This window comes from Rhinopithecus roxellana, chromosome 12, assembly GCF_007565055.1.
Source record: "Rhinopithecus roxellana isolate Shanxi Qingling chromosome 12, ASM756505v1, whole genome shotgun sequence".
Classification (NCBI taxonomy): Eukaryota; Metazoa; Chordata; class Mammalia; order Primates; family Cercopithecidae; genus Rhinopithecus; species Rhinopithecus roxellana.
The window spans coordinates 126693166-126710966 of record NC_044560.1 but is presented as its reverse complement, the minus strand read 5'-3'; the positions used below and the strand labels follow the sequence as shown (position 1 = coordinate 126710966).

Below are 17801 nucleotides of genomic sequence, written 5' to 3'. Positions count from 1 at the left end.
AGGGATGAAGCCAACTTGATCATGGTGGATAAGCTTTTTGATGTGCTGCTGAATCCGGTTTGCCAGTATTTTATTGAGGATTTTTGCATCGATGTTCATCAGGGATCTTGGTCTAAAATTCTCTTTTTTAGTTGTATCTCTGTCAGGCTTTGGTATCAGGATGATATTGGCCTCATAAAATGAGTTAGGGAGGATTCCCTCTTTTTCTATTGTTTGGAATAGTTTCAGAAGGAATGGTACCCACTCCTCCTTGTACCTCTGGTAGCATTCGGCTGTGAATCTGTCTGGTCCTGGACTTTTTTTGGTTGGTAGGCTATTCATTATTGCCTCAATTTCAGAGTCTGCTATTGGTCTATTCAGGGATTCAACTTCTTCCTGGTTTAGTCTTGGGAGAGTGTAAGTGTCCAGGAAATTATCCATTTCTTCTAGGTTTTCTTGTTTATTTGCGTGGAGGTGTTTATAGTATTCTCTGATGGTAGTTTGTATTTCTGTGGGGTCGGTGGTGATATCCCCTTTATTATTTTTTATTGCATCTATTTGATTCTTCTCTCTTTTCTTCATTAGTCTTGCTAGTGGTCTATCAATTTTGTTGATCTTTTCAAAAAACCAGCTCCTGGATTAATTGATTTTGGAGAGTTTTTTGTGTCTCTATCTCCTTCAGTTCTGCTCTGATCTTAGTTATTTCTTGCCTTCCACTAGCTTTTGAATGTGTTTGCTCTTGCCTCTAGTTCTTTTAATTGTGATGTTAGAGTGTCCATTTTAGATCTTTCCAGCTTTCTCTTGTGGGCATTTAGTGCTATAAATTTCCGTCTACATACTGCTTTAAATATTTCCCAGAGATTCTGGTATGTTGTATCTTTGTTCTCATTGGTTTCAAAGAACATCTTTATTTCTGCCTTCATTTCGATGTGTACCCAGTAGTTGTTCAGGAGCAGGCTGTTTTCAATAAAAAGGCTGTTCAGTTTCCATGTAATTGAGCAGTTTTGATTGAGTTTCTTAGTCCTGAGTTCTAGTTTGATTGCACTGTGGTCTGAGAGACAGTTTGTTATAATTTCTGTTCTTGTACATTTACTGAGGAGTGCTTTACTTCCAACTATGTGGTCAATTTTGGAATAAGTGTGATGTGGTGTTGAGAAGAATGTATATTCTGTTGATTTGCGGTGGAGAGTTCTGTAGGTGTTTATCAGGTCTTCTTGCTGCAGAGATGAGTTCAATTCCTGGATATCCTTGTTAACTTCCTGTCTTGTTGATCTGTCTAATGTTGACGGTGGGGTGTTGAAGTCTCCGATTATTATTGTATGGGAGTCTAAGTCTGTTTGTAAGTCTCTAAGGGCTTGCTTTATGAATCTGTGTGCTCCTGTATTGAGTACATACATATTTAGGATAGTTAGCTCTTCCTGATGAATTGATCCCTTTACCATTATGTTATGACCTTCTTTGTCTCTTTTGATCTTTGATGGTTTAAAGTCTGTTTTATCAGAGACTAGGATTGCAACCCCTGCTTTTTTTTCCATTTGCTTATTAGATCTACCTCTATCCCTTTATTTTTAGCCTATGTGTGTCGCCGCATGTGATATGGGTCTCCTGAATACAGCAAACTGATGTGTCTTGATTCTTTATCCAGTTTGCCAGTCTGTGTCTTTTAATTGGACCATTTAGTCCATTTACATTTAAGGTTGATATTGTTATGTGTGAACTTCATCCTGCCATTATGGTATTAGCTGGTTATTTTGCTTGGTAGTTGATGCGGTTTCTTCCTAGTATCGATGGATTTTACATTTTGACATGTTTTTGCAATGGTTGGTACCTGTTGTTCCTTTTCATGTTTAGTGCTTCCTTCAGGATCTCTTGTAGGACAGGCCTGGTGGTGACAAAATCTCTAAGCATTTGCTTATCTGTAAAGGATTTTATTTCTCCTTCACTTTTGGAACTTAGTTTGGCTGGATATGAAATTCTGGGTTGAAAATTCTTTTCTTTAAGAATGTTGAGGGGGCGGAGCAAGATGGCCGAATAGGAACAGCTCCAGTGGCCAACTCCCAGCGCGAGCGACACAGAAGACCGGTGATTTCAGCATTTTCAACTGAGGTACTGGGCTCATCTCACTAGAGAGTGCCGGACAATCGGTGCTGGTCAGCTGCTGCAGCCTGACCAGCGAGAGCTGAAGCAGTGCGAGGCATCGCCTCACCTGGGAAGTGCAAGGGGGAAGGGAATCCCTTTTCCTAGCCAGGGGAACTGAGACACACAACACCTGGAAAATCGGGTAACTCCCACCCCAATACCACGCTTTAAGCAAATGGGGACAAAAGAAGAATATATCCCTCACCTGGCTGGGAGGGTCCCACGCCCACGGAGCCTCCCTCATTGCTAACACAGCAGTCTGCGGCGATCTAACCGCAAGGCAGCAGCGAGGCTGGGGGAGGGGCGCCCGCCATTGCTGAGACTTAAGTAGGTAAACAAAGCCGCTGGGAAACTCGAACTGGGTGGAGCTCACAGCAGCTCAAGGAAACCTGCCTGTCTCTATAGACTGCACCTCTGGGTGCAGGGCTCAGCTAAAAAAACAACAGGGGAAGTAGCAGAGGCCTGAGCAGACGCAAACGACTCTGTCTGACAGCTTTGAAGAGAGCAGTGGATCTCCCAACACGGAGGTTGAGATCTGAGAATGGATAGACTGCCTGCTCAAGTGGGTCACTGACCCCTGAGTAGCCTCACTGGGAGACATCCCCCACTAGGGGCAGTCTGACACCCCACACCTCACAGGGTGGAGTACACCCCTGAGAGGAAGCTTCCAAAGTAAGAATCAGACAGGTACACTCGCTGTTCAGCAATATTCTATCTTCTGCAACCTCTGCTGCTGATACCTAGGCAAACAGGGTCTGGAGTGGACCTCAAGCAATCTCCAACAGACCTACAGCTGAGGGTCCTGACTGTCAGAAGGAAAACTATCAAACAGGAAGGACACCTATACCAAAACCTCATCAGTACGTCACCATCATCAAAGGCCAGAGACAGATAAAACCACAAAGATGGGGAAAAAGCAGGGCAGAAAAGCTGGAAATTCAAAAAATAAGAGCGCATCTCCCCCTGCAAAGGAGCGCAGCCCATCACCAGCAACGGATCGAAGCTGGTCAGAGAATGACTTTGACGAGATGAGAGAAGAAGGCTTCAGTCCATCAAACTTTTCAGAGCTAAAGGAGGAATTACGTACCCAGCGCAAAGAAACTAAAAATCTTGAAAAAAGAGTGGAAGAATTGACAGCTAGACTAATTAATGCAGAGAAGGTCATAAACAAAATGACAGAGATGAAAACCATGACACGAGAAATACGTAACAAATGCACAAGCTTCAATAACCGACTCGATCAACTGGAAGAAAGAGTATCAGCGATTGGGGATGAAATGAATGAAATGAAGCGAGAAGAGAAACCAAAAGAAAAAAGAAGAAAAAGAAATGAATAAAGCCTGCAAGAAGTATGGGATTATGTAAAAAGACCAAATCTACGTCTGATTGGGGTGCCTGAAAGTGAGGGGGAAAATGGAACCAAGTTGGAAAACACTCTTCAGGATATCATCCAGGAGAACTTCCCCAACCTAGTAGGGCAGGCCAACATTCAAATTCAGGAAATACAGAGAACGCCACAAAGATACTCCTCGAGAAGAGCAACTCCAAGACACATAATTGCCAGATTCACCAAAGTTGAAATGAAGGAAAAAATCTTAAGGGCAGCCAGAGAGAAAGGTCGGGTTACCCACAAAGGGAAGCCCATCAGACTAACAGCAGACCTCTCGGCAGAAACTCTACAAGCCAGAAGAGAGTGGGGGCCAATATTCAACATTCTTAAAGGATAGAATTTTAAACCCAGAATTTCATACCCAGCCAAACTAAGTTTCATCACTGAAGGAGAAATAAAATCCTTTACAGATAAGCAAATGCTTAGAGATTTTGTCATCACCAGGCCTGCCTTACAAGAGACCCTGAAGGAAGCCCTAAACATGGAAAGGAACAACCGGTACCAGCCATTGCAAAAACATGCCAAAATGTAAAGACCATCGAGGCTAGGAAGAAACTGCATCAACTAACGAGCAAAATAACCAGTTAATATCATAATGGCAGGATCAAGTTCACACAGAACAATATTAACCTTAAATGTAAATGGACTAAATGCTCCAATTAAAAGACACAGACTGGCAAACTGGATAAAGAGTCAAGACCCATCAGTCTGCTGTATTCAGGAGACCCATCTCACATGCAGAGACATACATAGGCTCAAAATAAAGGGATGGAGGAAGATCTACCAAGCAAATGGAGAACAAAAAAAAAGCAGGGGTTGCAATCCTAGTCTCTGATAAAACAGAGTTTAAACCATGAAAGATCAAAAGAGACAAAGAAGGCCATTACATAATGGTAAAGGGATCAATTCAAGAGGAAGAGCTAACCATTCTAAATATATATGCACCCAATACAGGAGCACCCAGATTCATAAAGCAAGTCCTTAAAGACTTACAAAGAGAGGCAAGAGCAAACACATTCAAAAGCTAGCGGAAGGCAAGAAATAACTAAGATCAGAGCAGAAGTGAAGGAGACATAGACAGAAAAAACCCTCCAAAAAATCAATGAATGCAGGAGTTGGTTTTTTGATCAACAAAATTGACAGACTGCTAGCAAGACTAATAAAGAAGAAAAGAGAGAGGAATCAAATAGATGCTATAAAAAATGATAAAGGGGATGTCACCAATGACCCCACAGAAATACAAACTACCATCAGAGAATACTATAAACACCTCTACGCAAATCAACTAGAAAATCTACAAGAAATGGATAATTTCCTGGACACTTACACTCTCCCAAGACTAAACCAGGAAGAAGTTGAATCCCTGAATAGACCAATAGCAGGCTCTGAAATTGAGGCAACAATTAATAGCCTACCCACCAAAAAAAGTCCAGGACCAGATGGATTTACAGCTGAATTCTACCAGAGGTATAAGGAGGAGTGGGTACCATTCCTTCTGAAACGATTCCAATCCATAGAAAAAGAGGGAATCCTCCCTAACTCATTTTATGAGGCCAACATCATCCTGATACCAAAGCCTGGCAGAGACACAACAAAAAAAGAGAATTTTACACCCATATCCCTGATGAACATCGATGCAAAAATCCTCAATAAAATACTGGCAAACCGGATTCAGCAGCACATCAAAAAGCTTATCCACCATGATCAAGTTGGCTTCATCCCTGGGATGCAAGGCTGGTTCAACATTCGCAAATCAATAAACATAATGCAGCATATAAACATAACCAAAGTCAAGAACCACATGATTATCTCAATAGATGCAGAAAAGGCTTTTGACAAAATCCAACAGCCCTTCATGCTAAAAACGCTCAATAAATTCGGTATTGATGGCATGTACCTCAAAATAATAAGAGCTATTTATGACAAACCCACAGCTAATATCATACTGAATGGGCAAAAACTGGAAAAATTCCCTTTGAAAACTGGTACAAGACAGGGATGCCCTCTCTCACCACTTCTATTCAACATAGTGTTGGAAGTTCTGGCTAGGGCAATCAGGCAAGAGAAAGAAATCAAGGGCATCCAGTTAGGAAAAGAAGAAGTCAAATTGTTCCTGTTTGCAGATGACATGATTGTATATTTACAAAACCCCATCGTCTCAGCCCAAAATCTCCTTAAGCTTTTAAGCAACTTTAGCAACGTCTCAGGATACAAAATTAATGTGCAAAAATCACAAGCATTCTTATACACCAGTAACAGACAAGCAGAGAGCCAAATCAGGAATGAACTTCCATTCACAATTGCTTCAAAGAGAATAAAATACCTAGGAATCCAACTTACAAGGGATGTAAAGGACCTCTTCAAGGAGAACTACAAACCACTGCTCAGTGAAATCAAAGAGGACACAAACAAATGGAAGAACATACCATGCTCATGGATAGGAGGAATCAATATCATGAAAATGGCCATACTGCCCAAGGTTATTTATAGATTCAATGCCATCCCCATCAAGCTACCAATGAGTTTCTTCACAAAATTGGAAAAAACTGCTTTAAAGTTCATATGGAACCAAAAAAGAGCCCGCATTGACAAGACAATCCTAAGTGAAAAGGACAAAGCTGGAGGCGTCACGCTACCTGACTTCAAACTATACTACAAGGCTACAGTAACCAATACAGCATGGTACTGGTACCAAAACAGAGATATAGACCAATGGAACAGAACAGAGTCCTCAGAAATAACACCGCACATCTACAGCCGTCTGATCTTTGACAAACCTGAGAGAAACAAGAAATGGGGAAAGGATTCCCTATTTAATAAATGGTGCTGGGAAAATTGGCTAGCCATAAGTAGAAAGCTGAAACTGGATCCTTTCCTTACTCCTTATACGGAGATTAATTCAAGATGGATTAGAGACTTAAATGTTAGACCTAATGCCATAAAAACCCTAGAAGAAAATCTAGGTAGTACCATTCAGGACATAGGCATGGGCAAGGACTTCATGTCTAAAACAGCAAAAGCAACGGCAGCAAAAGCAAAAATTGACAAATGGGATCTAATTAAACTAAAGAGCTTCTGCACAGCAAAAGAAACTTCCATCAGAGTGAACAGGCCACCTACAGAATGGGAGAAAGTTTTTGCAATCTACTCATCTGATAAAGGGCTAATATCCAGAATCTACAAAGAACTCAAACAAATATACAAGAAAAAAACAAACAACCCCATCAACAAGTGGGCAAAGGATATGAACAGACATTTCTTAAAAGAAGACATTCATACAGCCAACAGACACATGAAAAAATGCTCATCATCACTCGCCATCAGAGAAATGCAAATCAAAACCACAATGAGATACCATCTCACACCAGTTAGAATGGCAATCATGAAAAAATCAGGAAACAACAGTTGTTGGAGAGGATGTGGAGAAATAGGATCACTCTTACACTGTTGGTGGGATTGTAAACTAGTTCAACCATTATGGAAAACAGAATGGCAATTCCTCAAGGATCTAGAACTAGATGTACCATATGACCCAGCCATCCCACTACTGGGTATATACCCAAAGGATTATAAATTATTCTACTACAAAGACACATGCACACGTATGTTTATTGCAGCACCATTCACAATAGCAAAGACTTGGAATCAACCCAAATGTCCATCTGTGACAGACTGGATTAAGAAAATGTGGCACATATACACCATGGAATACTATGCAGCCATAAAAAAGGATGAGTTTGCATCCTTTGTAGGGACATGGATGCAGCTGGAAACCATCATTCTTAGCAAACTATCACAAGAAGAGAAAACCAAACACCGCATGTTCTCACTCATAGGTGGGAAGGGGAACATCACACACTGGGGCCTATCATGGGGATGGGGGATGGGGGAGGGATTGCATTGGGGAGTTATACATGATATAAATGATGAATTGATGGGTGTTGATGAGTTGATGAGTGCAGCACACCAACATGGCACAAATATACATATGCAACAAACCTGCACGTTATGCACACGTACCCTAGAACTTAAAGTATAAGAAAATAAAATAAAATAAAATAATAAAAAAAAAAGAATGTTGAATATTGGCACCTACTCTCTTCCGGCTTGTAGAGTTTCTGCCGAGAGATCAGCTGTTAGTCTGATGGGCTTCCCTTTGTGTGTAACCCGAACTTTCTCTCTGGCTGCTCTTAACATTTTTTTCCTGCATTTCAACCTTGGGGAATCTGACAATTATGTGTCTTGGAGTTGCTGTTCTTGAGGAGTATTTTTGTGATGTTCTCTTTATTTCCTGAATTTGAATGTTGGCCTGTCTTACTAGGTTGCGGAAGTTCTCCTGGATGATATCCTGCAGAGTGTTTTCCAACTTGGTTCCATTTTCCCCGTCACTTTCAGGCACACCAATCAGACGTAGATCTGGTCTTTTCACATAATCCCATACTTCTTGGAGGCTTTGTTCATTTCTGTTTCCTCTTTTTTCTGTAAACTTCTCTTCTCAGTTCATTTTATTCATTTGATCTTCAATCGTTGATACTCTTTCTTTCAGTCTATCGAGTTGGTTACTGAAGCTTGTGCATTTGTCACATAGTTCTCGTGCTGCGGTTTTCAACTCTATCAGTTCTTTTAAGGTCTTCTCTGCATTAATTATTCCAGTTATCCATTCATCCATTCTTTTTTCAAGGTTTTTAGTTTCTTTGCGCTCGTTATGTAGTTCCTCCTTTAGCTCTGAGAAGTTTGATCGACTGAAGCCTTCTTCTCTCAACTCGTCAAAGTCATTCTCCATGCAGGTTTGTTCTGTTGCTGGCAATGAGCTGTGTTCCTTTGGAGGGGGAGATGCGCTCTGATTTTTTGAATTTCCAGCTTTTCTGCACTGCTTTTTCCCCATCTTTGTGGTTTTATCTGCCTTTGGTCTTTGATGATGGTGATGTACTGATTGGGTTTTGGTGTGGGTGTCCTTTCTGTTTGTTAGTTTTCCTTGTTAACAGTGAGGCACGTCAGCTGTAGGCCTGTTGGAGTTTGCTTGAGGTTCACTCCAGACTCTGTTTGCCTGGGTATCAGCAGCAGAGGCTGCAGAAGATAGAAAATTGCTTAACAGTGAGTGTTGCTGTCTGATTCTTGCTCTGGAAGCTTCGCCTCAGGAGTGTACCCCACCATGTGAGGTGTGAGGTGTCGGTCTGCTCCAAGTTGGGGATGTCTCCTGTTAGGCTACTCAGGGGTCAGGGACCCACTTGAACAGGCAGTCTCTCTGTTCTCAGATATCATCCGCTGTGCTGGGAGATCCACTGCTCTCTTCAAAGCTATCAGACAGGGGCATTTACCTCTGTTGAGGTTTCTGCTGCTTTTTGTTTGAGCTATGCCCTGTCCCCAGAGGAGGAGTCTACAGAGGCAGCCCAGCCTCCTTTAGCTGTGGTGGGCTCCACCCAATTCGAGTTTCCCAGTGGCTTTGTTTACCCACTGAAGCCTCAACAATGATGGGCGCCCCTCCCCCAGCCTCGCTGCCACCTTGCAGTTAGATCTCAGACTGCTGTGCTAGCAATGAGGGAGGCTCCGTGGGCATGGGACCCTCCAGGCCAGGTGTGGGATATAATCTGGTGTGTCGTTTGCTGAGACCCTTGGTAAAGTGCAGTATTAGGGCAAGAGTTACCTGATTTTCCAGGTGTTGTGTGTCTCAGTTTCTCTTGGTTAGGAAAAGGGATTCGCTTCCCCCTTGTGATTCCCAGGTGAGGTGACGCCTCGCCCTGCTTCAGCTCTTGCTGGTTGGGCTGCACCAGCTGACGAGCACTGATTGTCTGGCACTCCCCAGTGAGATGAACCCGGTACCTCAGTTGAAAATGCAGAAATCACTCGTCTTCTGTGTCACTCATGCTGGGAGCTGGAGGCTGGAGCTGTTCCTATTCAGCCATCTTGGACACACCCTGCTGTCTACTTTTGAATGAGGATATTTGATTTTTTTGTTGTTGTTGAGTTTTTTGAGTTCTTTGTATATTCTAGAGAGTTAGTCCCATTGGGTAAATAATTTGCAAATATTTTCTTTTATTCTAACGATTGTCTAATCATTTTGTTGATTGTTCCCTTCACTGTGCAGAAGCTTTTTAGTTCAATTAGTCCCATTGGTCTATTTTGATTTCTGTTGCCTGTGCTTTTGATGTCTTAGCCATTAAATCTTTGCCTAGACCAATGTCCTGAAGTGTTTCTTCTAATTGTTTTATAGTTTCAGTTCTTATATTTCAGTCCACAATTCACATTGAGTTGATTTTTGTATATGGTGTGAGATGAGGTCTAGTTTCATTCTTCTGCATGTGGATATTCAGTTTTCACAGCACCATTTATTGAAGAGATTGTCCTTTCCCCTGTGTATGTTCTCTGTGCGTTTGTTAAAAATCCTTTGTAAATACAGGAAATTACTTTTTGTTTTTTTTGTTCTCTTCCATGGGTCTATGTATCTGTTTCTTTACTAACACCATGTTATTTTGACTACTGTGGCACTTTGTTTCGGCACATTTTGAAGTATAGTAGTGTGATGACTCCATGTTTGTTCTCTTTGCTCAATGTTGTTGGCTATTTGGGGTATTTGTGTTTCCATGTCAATTTTAGGATTATTTTCTCTATTTCTGTGAAGAAAGTCATTTGTATTTTGAAAGAGATTACACTGACTCTGTAGATTGCTTTGGGTGCTATGGTCATTTTAACAATGCTTATTTTCTAATCCATGAGCATGGGAGGTTGTTGCATTTGTTCGTGTTTTCTTTTTATATTCATCAGTGTTTTGGAATTTTCACTATAGTCTTTCAACCCCTTGGTTAAATTTATTTCTAGGCATTTCAATTTTTTTTGTAGCTATTGTAAATGGGATTGCCTTCTTGATTTTTTTTCAAGTTGTTCACTATTCATGTATAGAAATAGTTATGACTTACATAGGTTGAATTTGTATCTTGAAACTTTACTTAATAATTTATCAGTTCCAACAGTTTTTTTTTTTTTTTTGGTGGAAGCTTTAGGTTTTTCTGAATAAAAGATCATGTCATCTACGAACAAGGATAATTTAGCTTCCTTTTTTCTCATTTGGATTTCTCTTTTCCCCTCTTGCCTAATGGCTCTGGCTAGAACATCCAGTACCATGTTGAGTAAGAGACGTGAAAGTGGGCATCCTTGTCTTGTTCTGTTCTTAGAGGAAATACTTTGAGATTTTTTTGTATTCAGTATGATGTTACTGTGGGTTTGTCATATATTGCCTTTATTGTGTTGAGGTGTGTTCTTTCTGTACCTAATTTGTTAAGAGCATTTACGTGAAGGGATGATGATAAATTTTATGGAGTGCGTTTTCTTTATCTATTAAGGTGATCATACAGTTTTTGTCCTTCATTCTGTTGATGTGTTATATCACATTTATTGATTTGTGTATGTTGAACAGTCCTTGCATCCCTGGGATACATTCCACTTGAGCATGGTGTATATCCTTTTTGATGTGCTGTTGGATTCAGTTAGCTAGTATTTTGTTGAAAATTTTTGATTTGATGTTCATTAGAGAAATTGGCTTATTGTTTCTTCTTGTTGTTTCCTTCTCTGGTATTAGTATCAAGGTAATGCTGTTTTTATAGAATGAGTTAGAAAGAATTCTCTCTCACTTTTTAGAATAGTTTGATAATTGATATTAGTTCTTTTAAAAAAGTTTTGTGAATTTCAGAAGTACAGCCATTTGTTCCTGTGCTTTCTTCATTGGGAGGTTGTTAAAATTACTCATTTAATCGTACTACTCATTATTAGTCTGTTCAGGTTTTCCATTTATTTCTGGTTCAATCTTTATAGATTATATATGTTCACACATTTATACATTCTTCTCTTGGTTTTCCAATGTGATAGCACATAGTTGTTCATAATAGTGTCTAATGGTCCTTTGTATTTCTATGGTATCAGTTGTAATGTCTTTTTTAATTTCTGATTTTATTTATTTGGGTCTTCTCTCTTTGTCTTGTTTAGCTAGCTAGCAGTTTATTGATTTTATCTTTTCAGAAAAACACCTTTTAATTCATTCTGCTTATCCTTTGTATTTTTTTTTAGATTCTATTTTGTTTAGTTCTGCTTTGATCTTTTTTATTTTCTTCTACTTATTTTGCATTTGGTTTATTTGTGCTTTTCTACTTTCTTGATGTGCAGCATTACATTGTTAAAATCTTTCCACTTTATTGATTTTGTAATTTATTGTTGTGAAATATCCTTAGCACCGCTTTTGCTTTATCACATAGGTTTTTTATGTTGTGTTTGTTTTCACATTTGCTTCAAGAAATTTTAAAATTTTTCTTCTTAATTTTTTCATTGATCTCATGGTAATACAGAAACATGTTGTTTAATTGTTGTATATTTTTACCATCTCCAGAGATCCTCGTTATTGATTTCTAGTTTTATCCCATTGTGGTCTGACAAGATATTTGATATGATTTTGATTTTTTGAAATTTCTTGAGACTTGTTTTGTGACCTAACATATGATCTATCCATGAAACTGTTCCATGTGCTGATAAGAAGAATGTGTATTCTGCAGCTTTTGGATGAAATGTTCTGTAAATGTCTGTTAGGTCCATTTGGTTTATAGTGCAGATAATGTGTTGATTTTCTTTCTATATGATGTGTCCAATGCTGAATGTGGGAGTTTTGAAGTTTCCCACTATGGTTGTATTGGGGTCTATTTCTCTCTTTAGCTCTAATAACATTTGCTTTATATATCTGGATGTTCTGGTGTTGGGTGCATTGTTATATCCTGTTACTGAATTGATCTCTTTATCATTACATAATAACTTTTTTGTTTGTATTTGTGTTAGTCCATTCTCATGCTGCTAGGAAGAAATACCCAGACTGGATAATTTATAAAGAAAAGAGGTTTAATTGACTCACCATTCCACATGGCTTGGGAGGCCTCAGGAAACATACAATTATGGCAAAAAGCACCTCTTCACAGTGCAGCAGGAAAGAAAATGATTGCCAATTGGGGAAATGCCAACCATCTATAAAACCATCAGATCCTGGATGACATACATAGGCAGGCTTATTCTCAAGCTCTGTGATGGTGCATTCAGGTGTGCAGTGACCCTTCAGCTGGAGGCGTGTTGTTTTTGTTGATGGCAGTGTCCTGGGGAAGATGGTTTTCAGACTCTGGGAACTGTGCATTTTGGCTCCCTTTGTCCTGTGGGCAGCCTCCCTGGTGTGCTATACTGCCTGTTTTGGGTGATTTAGGATACTATATGGCTACAGTGCTGGGGACCCAGATGTATTGCTGGGTCCAGCTGGCATCATAATGTTGCAGCCCTCTGGTTGGATGTGGGAGGATGTCCTTGGGGCTCCAGGGATGTGGAGATGCAGGGGCAGCTGGGCCCCAGGGCAAGATGTAGTCTGATGGGGGATTAGTTCTTAAAATGGTGGCAAGTTGTACCTGCTTAGGGTTCAGGGGGTGAGTAGAATGGAGTGTGAATTTCCTCTGTAGAACAACGCAATTGCAATGGACTCCAGATGACTTTCTATGCTAGACTCTCCTGTGGCTATTGCAGGCATCTGTGATGGGAATATGCAGCATTGGGGATCTTTTACTTACCTTTCCTTTGCAGTGGGGAACTTTTCTTGGATCTGAGACAATCATGGCTGGGACAGTTGCTTCACTTCCCTCTCCTTTAATGCCTCAGAGGGTCCCTGTTACTTCCCTGCTGAATTCCAATGTTCTCGCTTAGGCACTTTATTCGATGTGTGGTTGTCTACTTGTTTTAGAGGTGCCTGACACTGGCCCCTTCCTTGTGAATGAGGCAAGTGTCAGGCACCTCTCGTCAGCCATCTTCTTCTATCTTTTGTGCAATTTTTGTAATATATTTTACTTTTTTATATGGCATAAACACACAATACATTGCTATTTTTTCTATAGTCATTTATCTTTTAGAGTGATTGAAAATAAGAAAATTTATATTTACCTTTATTTATATCATTTCTGGAACTCTTCATTTCATTGTGTGGACCTTAGTTTATAGCTGGTATTATTTCTCTTCTGCCTGAAGAACTTTTGTTGACATTTCTTACAACACAGGACTGTTGATAATAAATTATCTCAGCTTTTATTTTTATTAAAATACCTTTAGTTTGTACCTCATCTTTGAAAGATATTTTCAATTGGTATAAAATTTTACATTGACTTTTTCCCAGTAATTTCAATATATCATTACCTTGACTTTTGGTTTGCACAGTTTATGTATTTCAAAGAGAAATATGTATTTTTATCTTAGTTCATTTGTATGTGATTTATCTCTTTAAGCATAACATATATAATTTTTAATAATATATTTATTCTACTAGTTACTGCTTGTATTTGTAGCTCAATATCTTTCATTACTTTTGGAAAATTCTCAGACATTTTATCTTCAGATATCTTTCTGCTTCATTCTTACCCTTATATCCTCGGGAATCCCAATTATATATATATTTTAGATTGGCTGATATTGTTCCACAGCTCTTGGATGCTCTGCTCTTTTTTCCCTTTTGCCTTTCCTATTTCCCTTTGCATTTATGTTTAGATTATTTTTATTGATCTAAAGTTTACTGATTTATTTTTCAGCTGTGCCAAGTGTACTGATGAATGCATTAAAGGCATTCTTCATCATTATTACTGTGATTTTTGGTTTTATCATTTCCTTTTGTATTATTATTGTGGTTTGTGTCTTACTGATGAAATTTCCCATTTCTTCATGAATTTTGTTCTCATTTTCCACTACAGCCTTTAACATATTAAGCTTTATTTAAAATTCATTGTGTGATAATTCCAGTATCTGGTCATTTCTGTGTCTGGTCCTGTGTATCATTTTATCCCTAGACAGTAGGTTGTTTTTTCTTGATATTTTGGCTATGTCTCACAATTTTTTATTGAATACCAGAAGAGTAGAGAATACTACTGTTTTATAGTATTTATAGTACTTAATACTTGCAAATATTATTTGTCACTATAAATGGATATATCTCTTTCCAGCTCATTTGGATGGGGGCTTGTGTCAACCTAGCTTGGAGTTAAGGAGTGTTTGAGTTTCTTTGTTGCTATGGTTATCTTCAGTATCCAACTAGCTTCAAATTATTCTAGTGCTATTTTATTTTTGAGGGAAGGGGCTGGCTGGGGTGATTGAGTGTTTAAGATGACCATAGCAACAGTGAAACTCAAACCTAGTTTATATCCAGACTAGGTTGACACAAGCCCCTACACAAATGACCTGGAAAGAGGTATATCCATTTATAGTGACGAATAATACTTCTAATATTCTCTGGGAATGTTTCCCACTCCTTCAGACGATTTTTCCTTTATTGTTTCTCGTCCTCTCACTTTTGCACTCAGGTAATAAGTTTGTTATTGCTCCCCTAGTCATGTAAGGCTGTTTTTCCCTTAAGGGGCTTCATGCCTTTCCTGTTACAGAAGGCTCTCTCCTTCTCTAGGCCTGTACCACAAAGGAAAACATTTTCTGGTCTACCTACCTGCCTGTAATCTTCCTTCTGAATATCTGGTAGAGACCTGTACAGCAGAGTCTTCAAATGGATGTGAATTCCCTTTGTGTCTATGACTCAGTAGTTCCACACTCTCGTATTTCCTTATTTGACATTTAATAATATTTAAAAATTAGCTTAGCTTTTTTACTCACTTGTATGGGACCCAGCATTACTTCTTCTTGTGCTCTGCCATGGAGGAGTCAGTGCTTGCTTCCCATACTCTCTTTGGTGGGACTTGACTTTCCTTTGACATTGGATGATTTAGCTGCTCTTCAAACTCCGTTCTCTGATAGATTTGGGAAAGTTATGATTTTGTACTTAATTGAGATATTTGTCATTGTTAGGGTAGAAGGGATGCTCTTTCCATTTTTCTACATCTTAGGTGAAAGTGAAACTTCAAAAACTTTTAAAAATTAAAGTTCCTGTTAGGAAATAGAACATCTATGTTTATTCAGTGTTTCTCAGATTGTTTCTGGTGGAGCATCTGGAAGTCATATGCTATTTATAGAATAACTGCTTTCTTCAAATTTAAATAATTGAATGTATGTTTCTGTCAAATTATGTAAATTATTTATATATTAAATGGCTGATGCAATTTAATGAGTATATCTTGGATTTTGATAATGATAGAAGATATTTTTATAGTTTATATATAATTCTAATAACACAACTTTGGAAGATGAGTTTACTGTTCACATTTTATGGATGAGAGGAACTGAAGTATAAAGATATTAGGTTGATTGCTTTGGGGCATAGAGAATTAGCATGTATTTGAGTTGACATTTGACGCATTATCATTTTGTTTGAAAATGTAGCCTTTTTTCACTGTACCACAATGTGATGTTAACTTCTTTTTGCTTGGTTAAACACTTGGTGACTACGGAAGGGGTAATTAACAGTAAAAGTCTGACTGGACTTCTATTGCTGAATATACTTTGACTTTTACTTAACATGAGACAATTTTTTTTTAATAGGCAATGATATGGGAAATGATGATGCCATCGGAGGGAATGTGAGCAAATATATAGTGCTTCCAACTGGATATTGTGGACAGCCCAAGAAAGGACATCTTCTCTTTGATGCTTGCTTTGAAAGTGGTAAGTATATTAAAGGCTTTTCCTTTTAAGTTTATCTGGTAAGACATTTTTTTTTTCAGAATTGAATTTTATGTGACCATTCAGTGCAATCAAGTCATTTAATATTTCACAATAATGGGACAAGTTTTATGGGAAAAAATTTTGAAGGAATTAACTTGGGAATATCAAATTTTTGTTGTTATAAATGATTAAAAATATAATTGATGGTAATATTAACAAATGCTTATATAGTACCTTATATTTTAGAAACTACTTTCCAAGATACTGGTTTTTTTTTGGACTAAAACCCTCATGTTTGACTGTATTATCAATTATGATTTATTGAGTAATATCTGTCTAGTTCTGTGTGACATGCTTACAGTAGAACTTAGTCTTGAGGGGAGAGGAGACTTCCCTGTAAAACAAACAATTAGACAGCAGACTTAATTGAATACAAACTAAAGAACAGAGGTAAAATTTCCTCATAATTGGCAAATACTGTGAGTATTCTGACAGTGGAGATGAGGACTTGATTGTGTATTCTCATACAGTAGGGACTAGATCTTATTTAGCTCTTGACGTTCTCAACCTTATGCTCTAATTGTCACATAGCAGAGACTCAGAATATGTTGAAAATGTTAGTAAGAAAGGTAAACATAATTTTATTTTACAAATTATTAATTTTCATTGGTTCTGAATAACCAATGAAATTGGTTATTCATATACATGCATGTGTGCAAATACATACACACATACATGCATGCATGTGTATGTATATTTATGTATATGTGTGGCTGAAGGTACATATCAATATCAATTATATAATAGTTGTTTCTGAACCTTAAAAACATTGGTTGTTTATAGCAAACAATTGAAAATTTGTTTATGCAGGATGTTGCTCTTTGATTATGTCATATTGTATAGGTTTGATAAAGCTGATATAACAAAGTACTACAAAGTGGGTTAAACAACAGATTTTTATTGTTTCTTACTTTAACAGTATTCAGTTCGTCACAAAGTACCACAAACTGAGTGAATTAAAACACGGAAATGTATTGTCTCACAGTCCTGAAGATTAGAAGTTTGAGATCAAGGTATTAGCAGGACTGGTTACCCCTAAGAATTATGAGGAAGAATCTGTTCCATGTTTCTCCCCTAGCTTCCTACAGGTTGTTAGCAATCTTTGGTGCTCCTTGGCTTATAGAAGCATCACTCTAATCTCTGCCTTCATCTGTACATGGTGTTCTCCCTGTATGTCTATATTCCAAATTCCCACTTTTTCAAAAATGTCAGTCACATTGGATTGGGACCTACTTTAATGAGCTCATTTTAACTTGATTACCTCTATAAAGATCCTAGGACTTCAACATAGGAATTTTGAGAGGACATGATTCAGCCTATAATGCAGTATTGTAGTATTGTACTTCCAACCAGACTTGAATACTGTCCGCATAATTAAGAACAATGACTTTTTATTTTCTATAAATCTTGTACTAGTGCCTTGTCTTGTATGTACTTGATGCCTACAAAATATCTTTAATTCTTTCTTACGTTAGTTAAAGACGTAAGGACACTTTACAATAATTACAACTCTGTGGGAATAAAGATTATCCCCATTTTAAAGATTAAATATCTTGATTTACATACAGCCTGCAATAATTCATATTCCTTTCTCATAACATCTTTTCTTTAACCCCACTGCAGTCTTTTTCCATCC

At 38.3% G+C, this 17801-nt stretch overlaps 1 protein-coding gene across 4 annotated transcripts in view; it reads left to right on the top strand.

Annotated features, from left to right (window-relative positions):
• AGBL4 (ATP/GTP binding protein like 4) overlaps positions 1–17801 on the top strand; it is a 1510388-nt gene that overhangs the window by 179628 nt on the left and 1312959 nt on the right. For all 4 annotated transcript variants that reach the window (XM_030942932.1, XM_030942931.1, XM_030942930.1 and 1 more), the window contains exon 2: positions 15983–16105. In XM_030942932.1, the coding sequence (XP_030798792.1) occupies positions 15983–16105 (123 nt within the window). The remainder of the gene's footprint in view (positions 1–15982; positions 16106–17801) is intronic.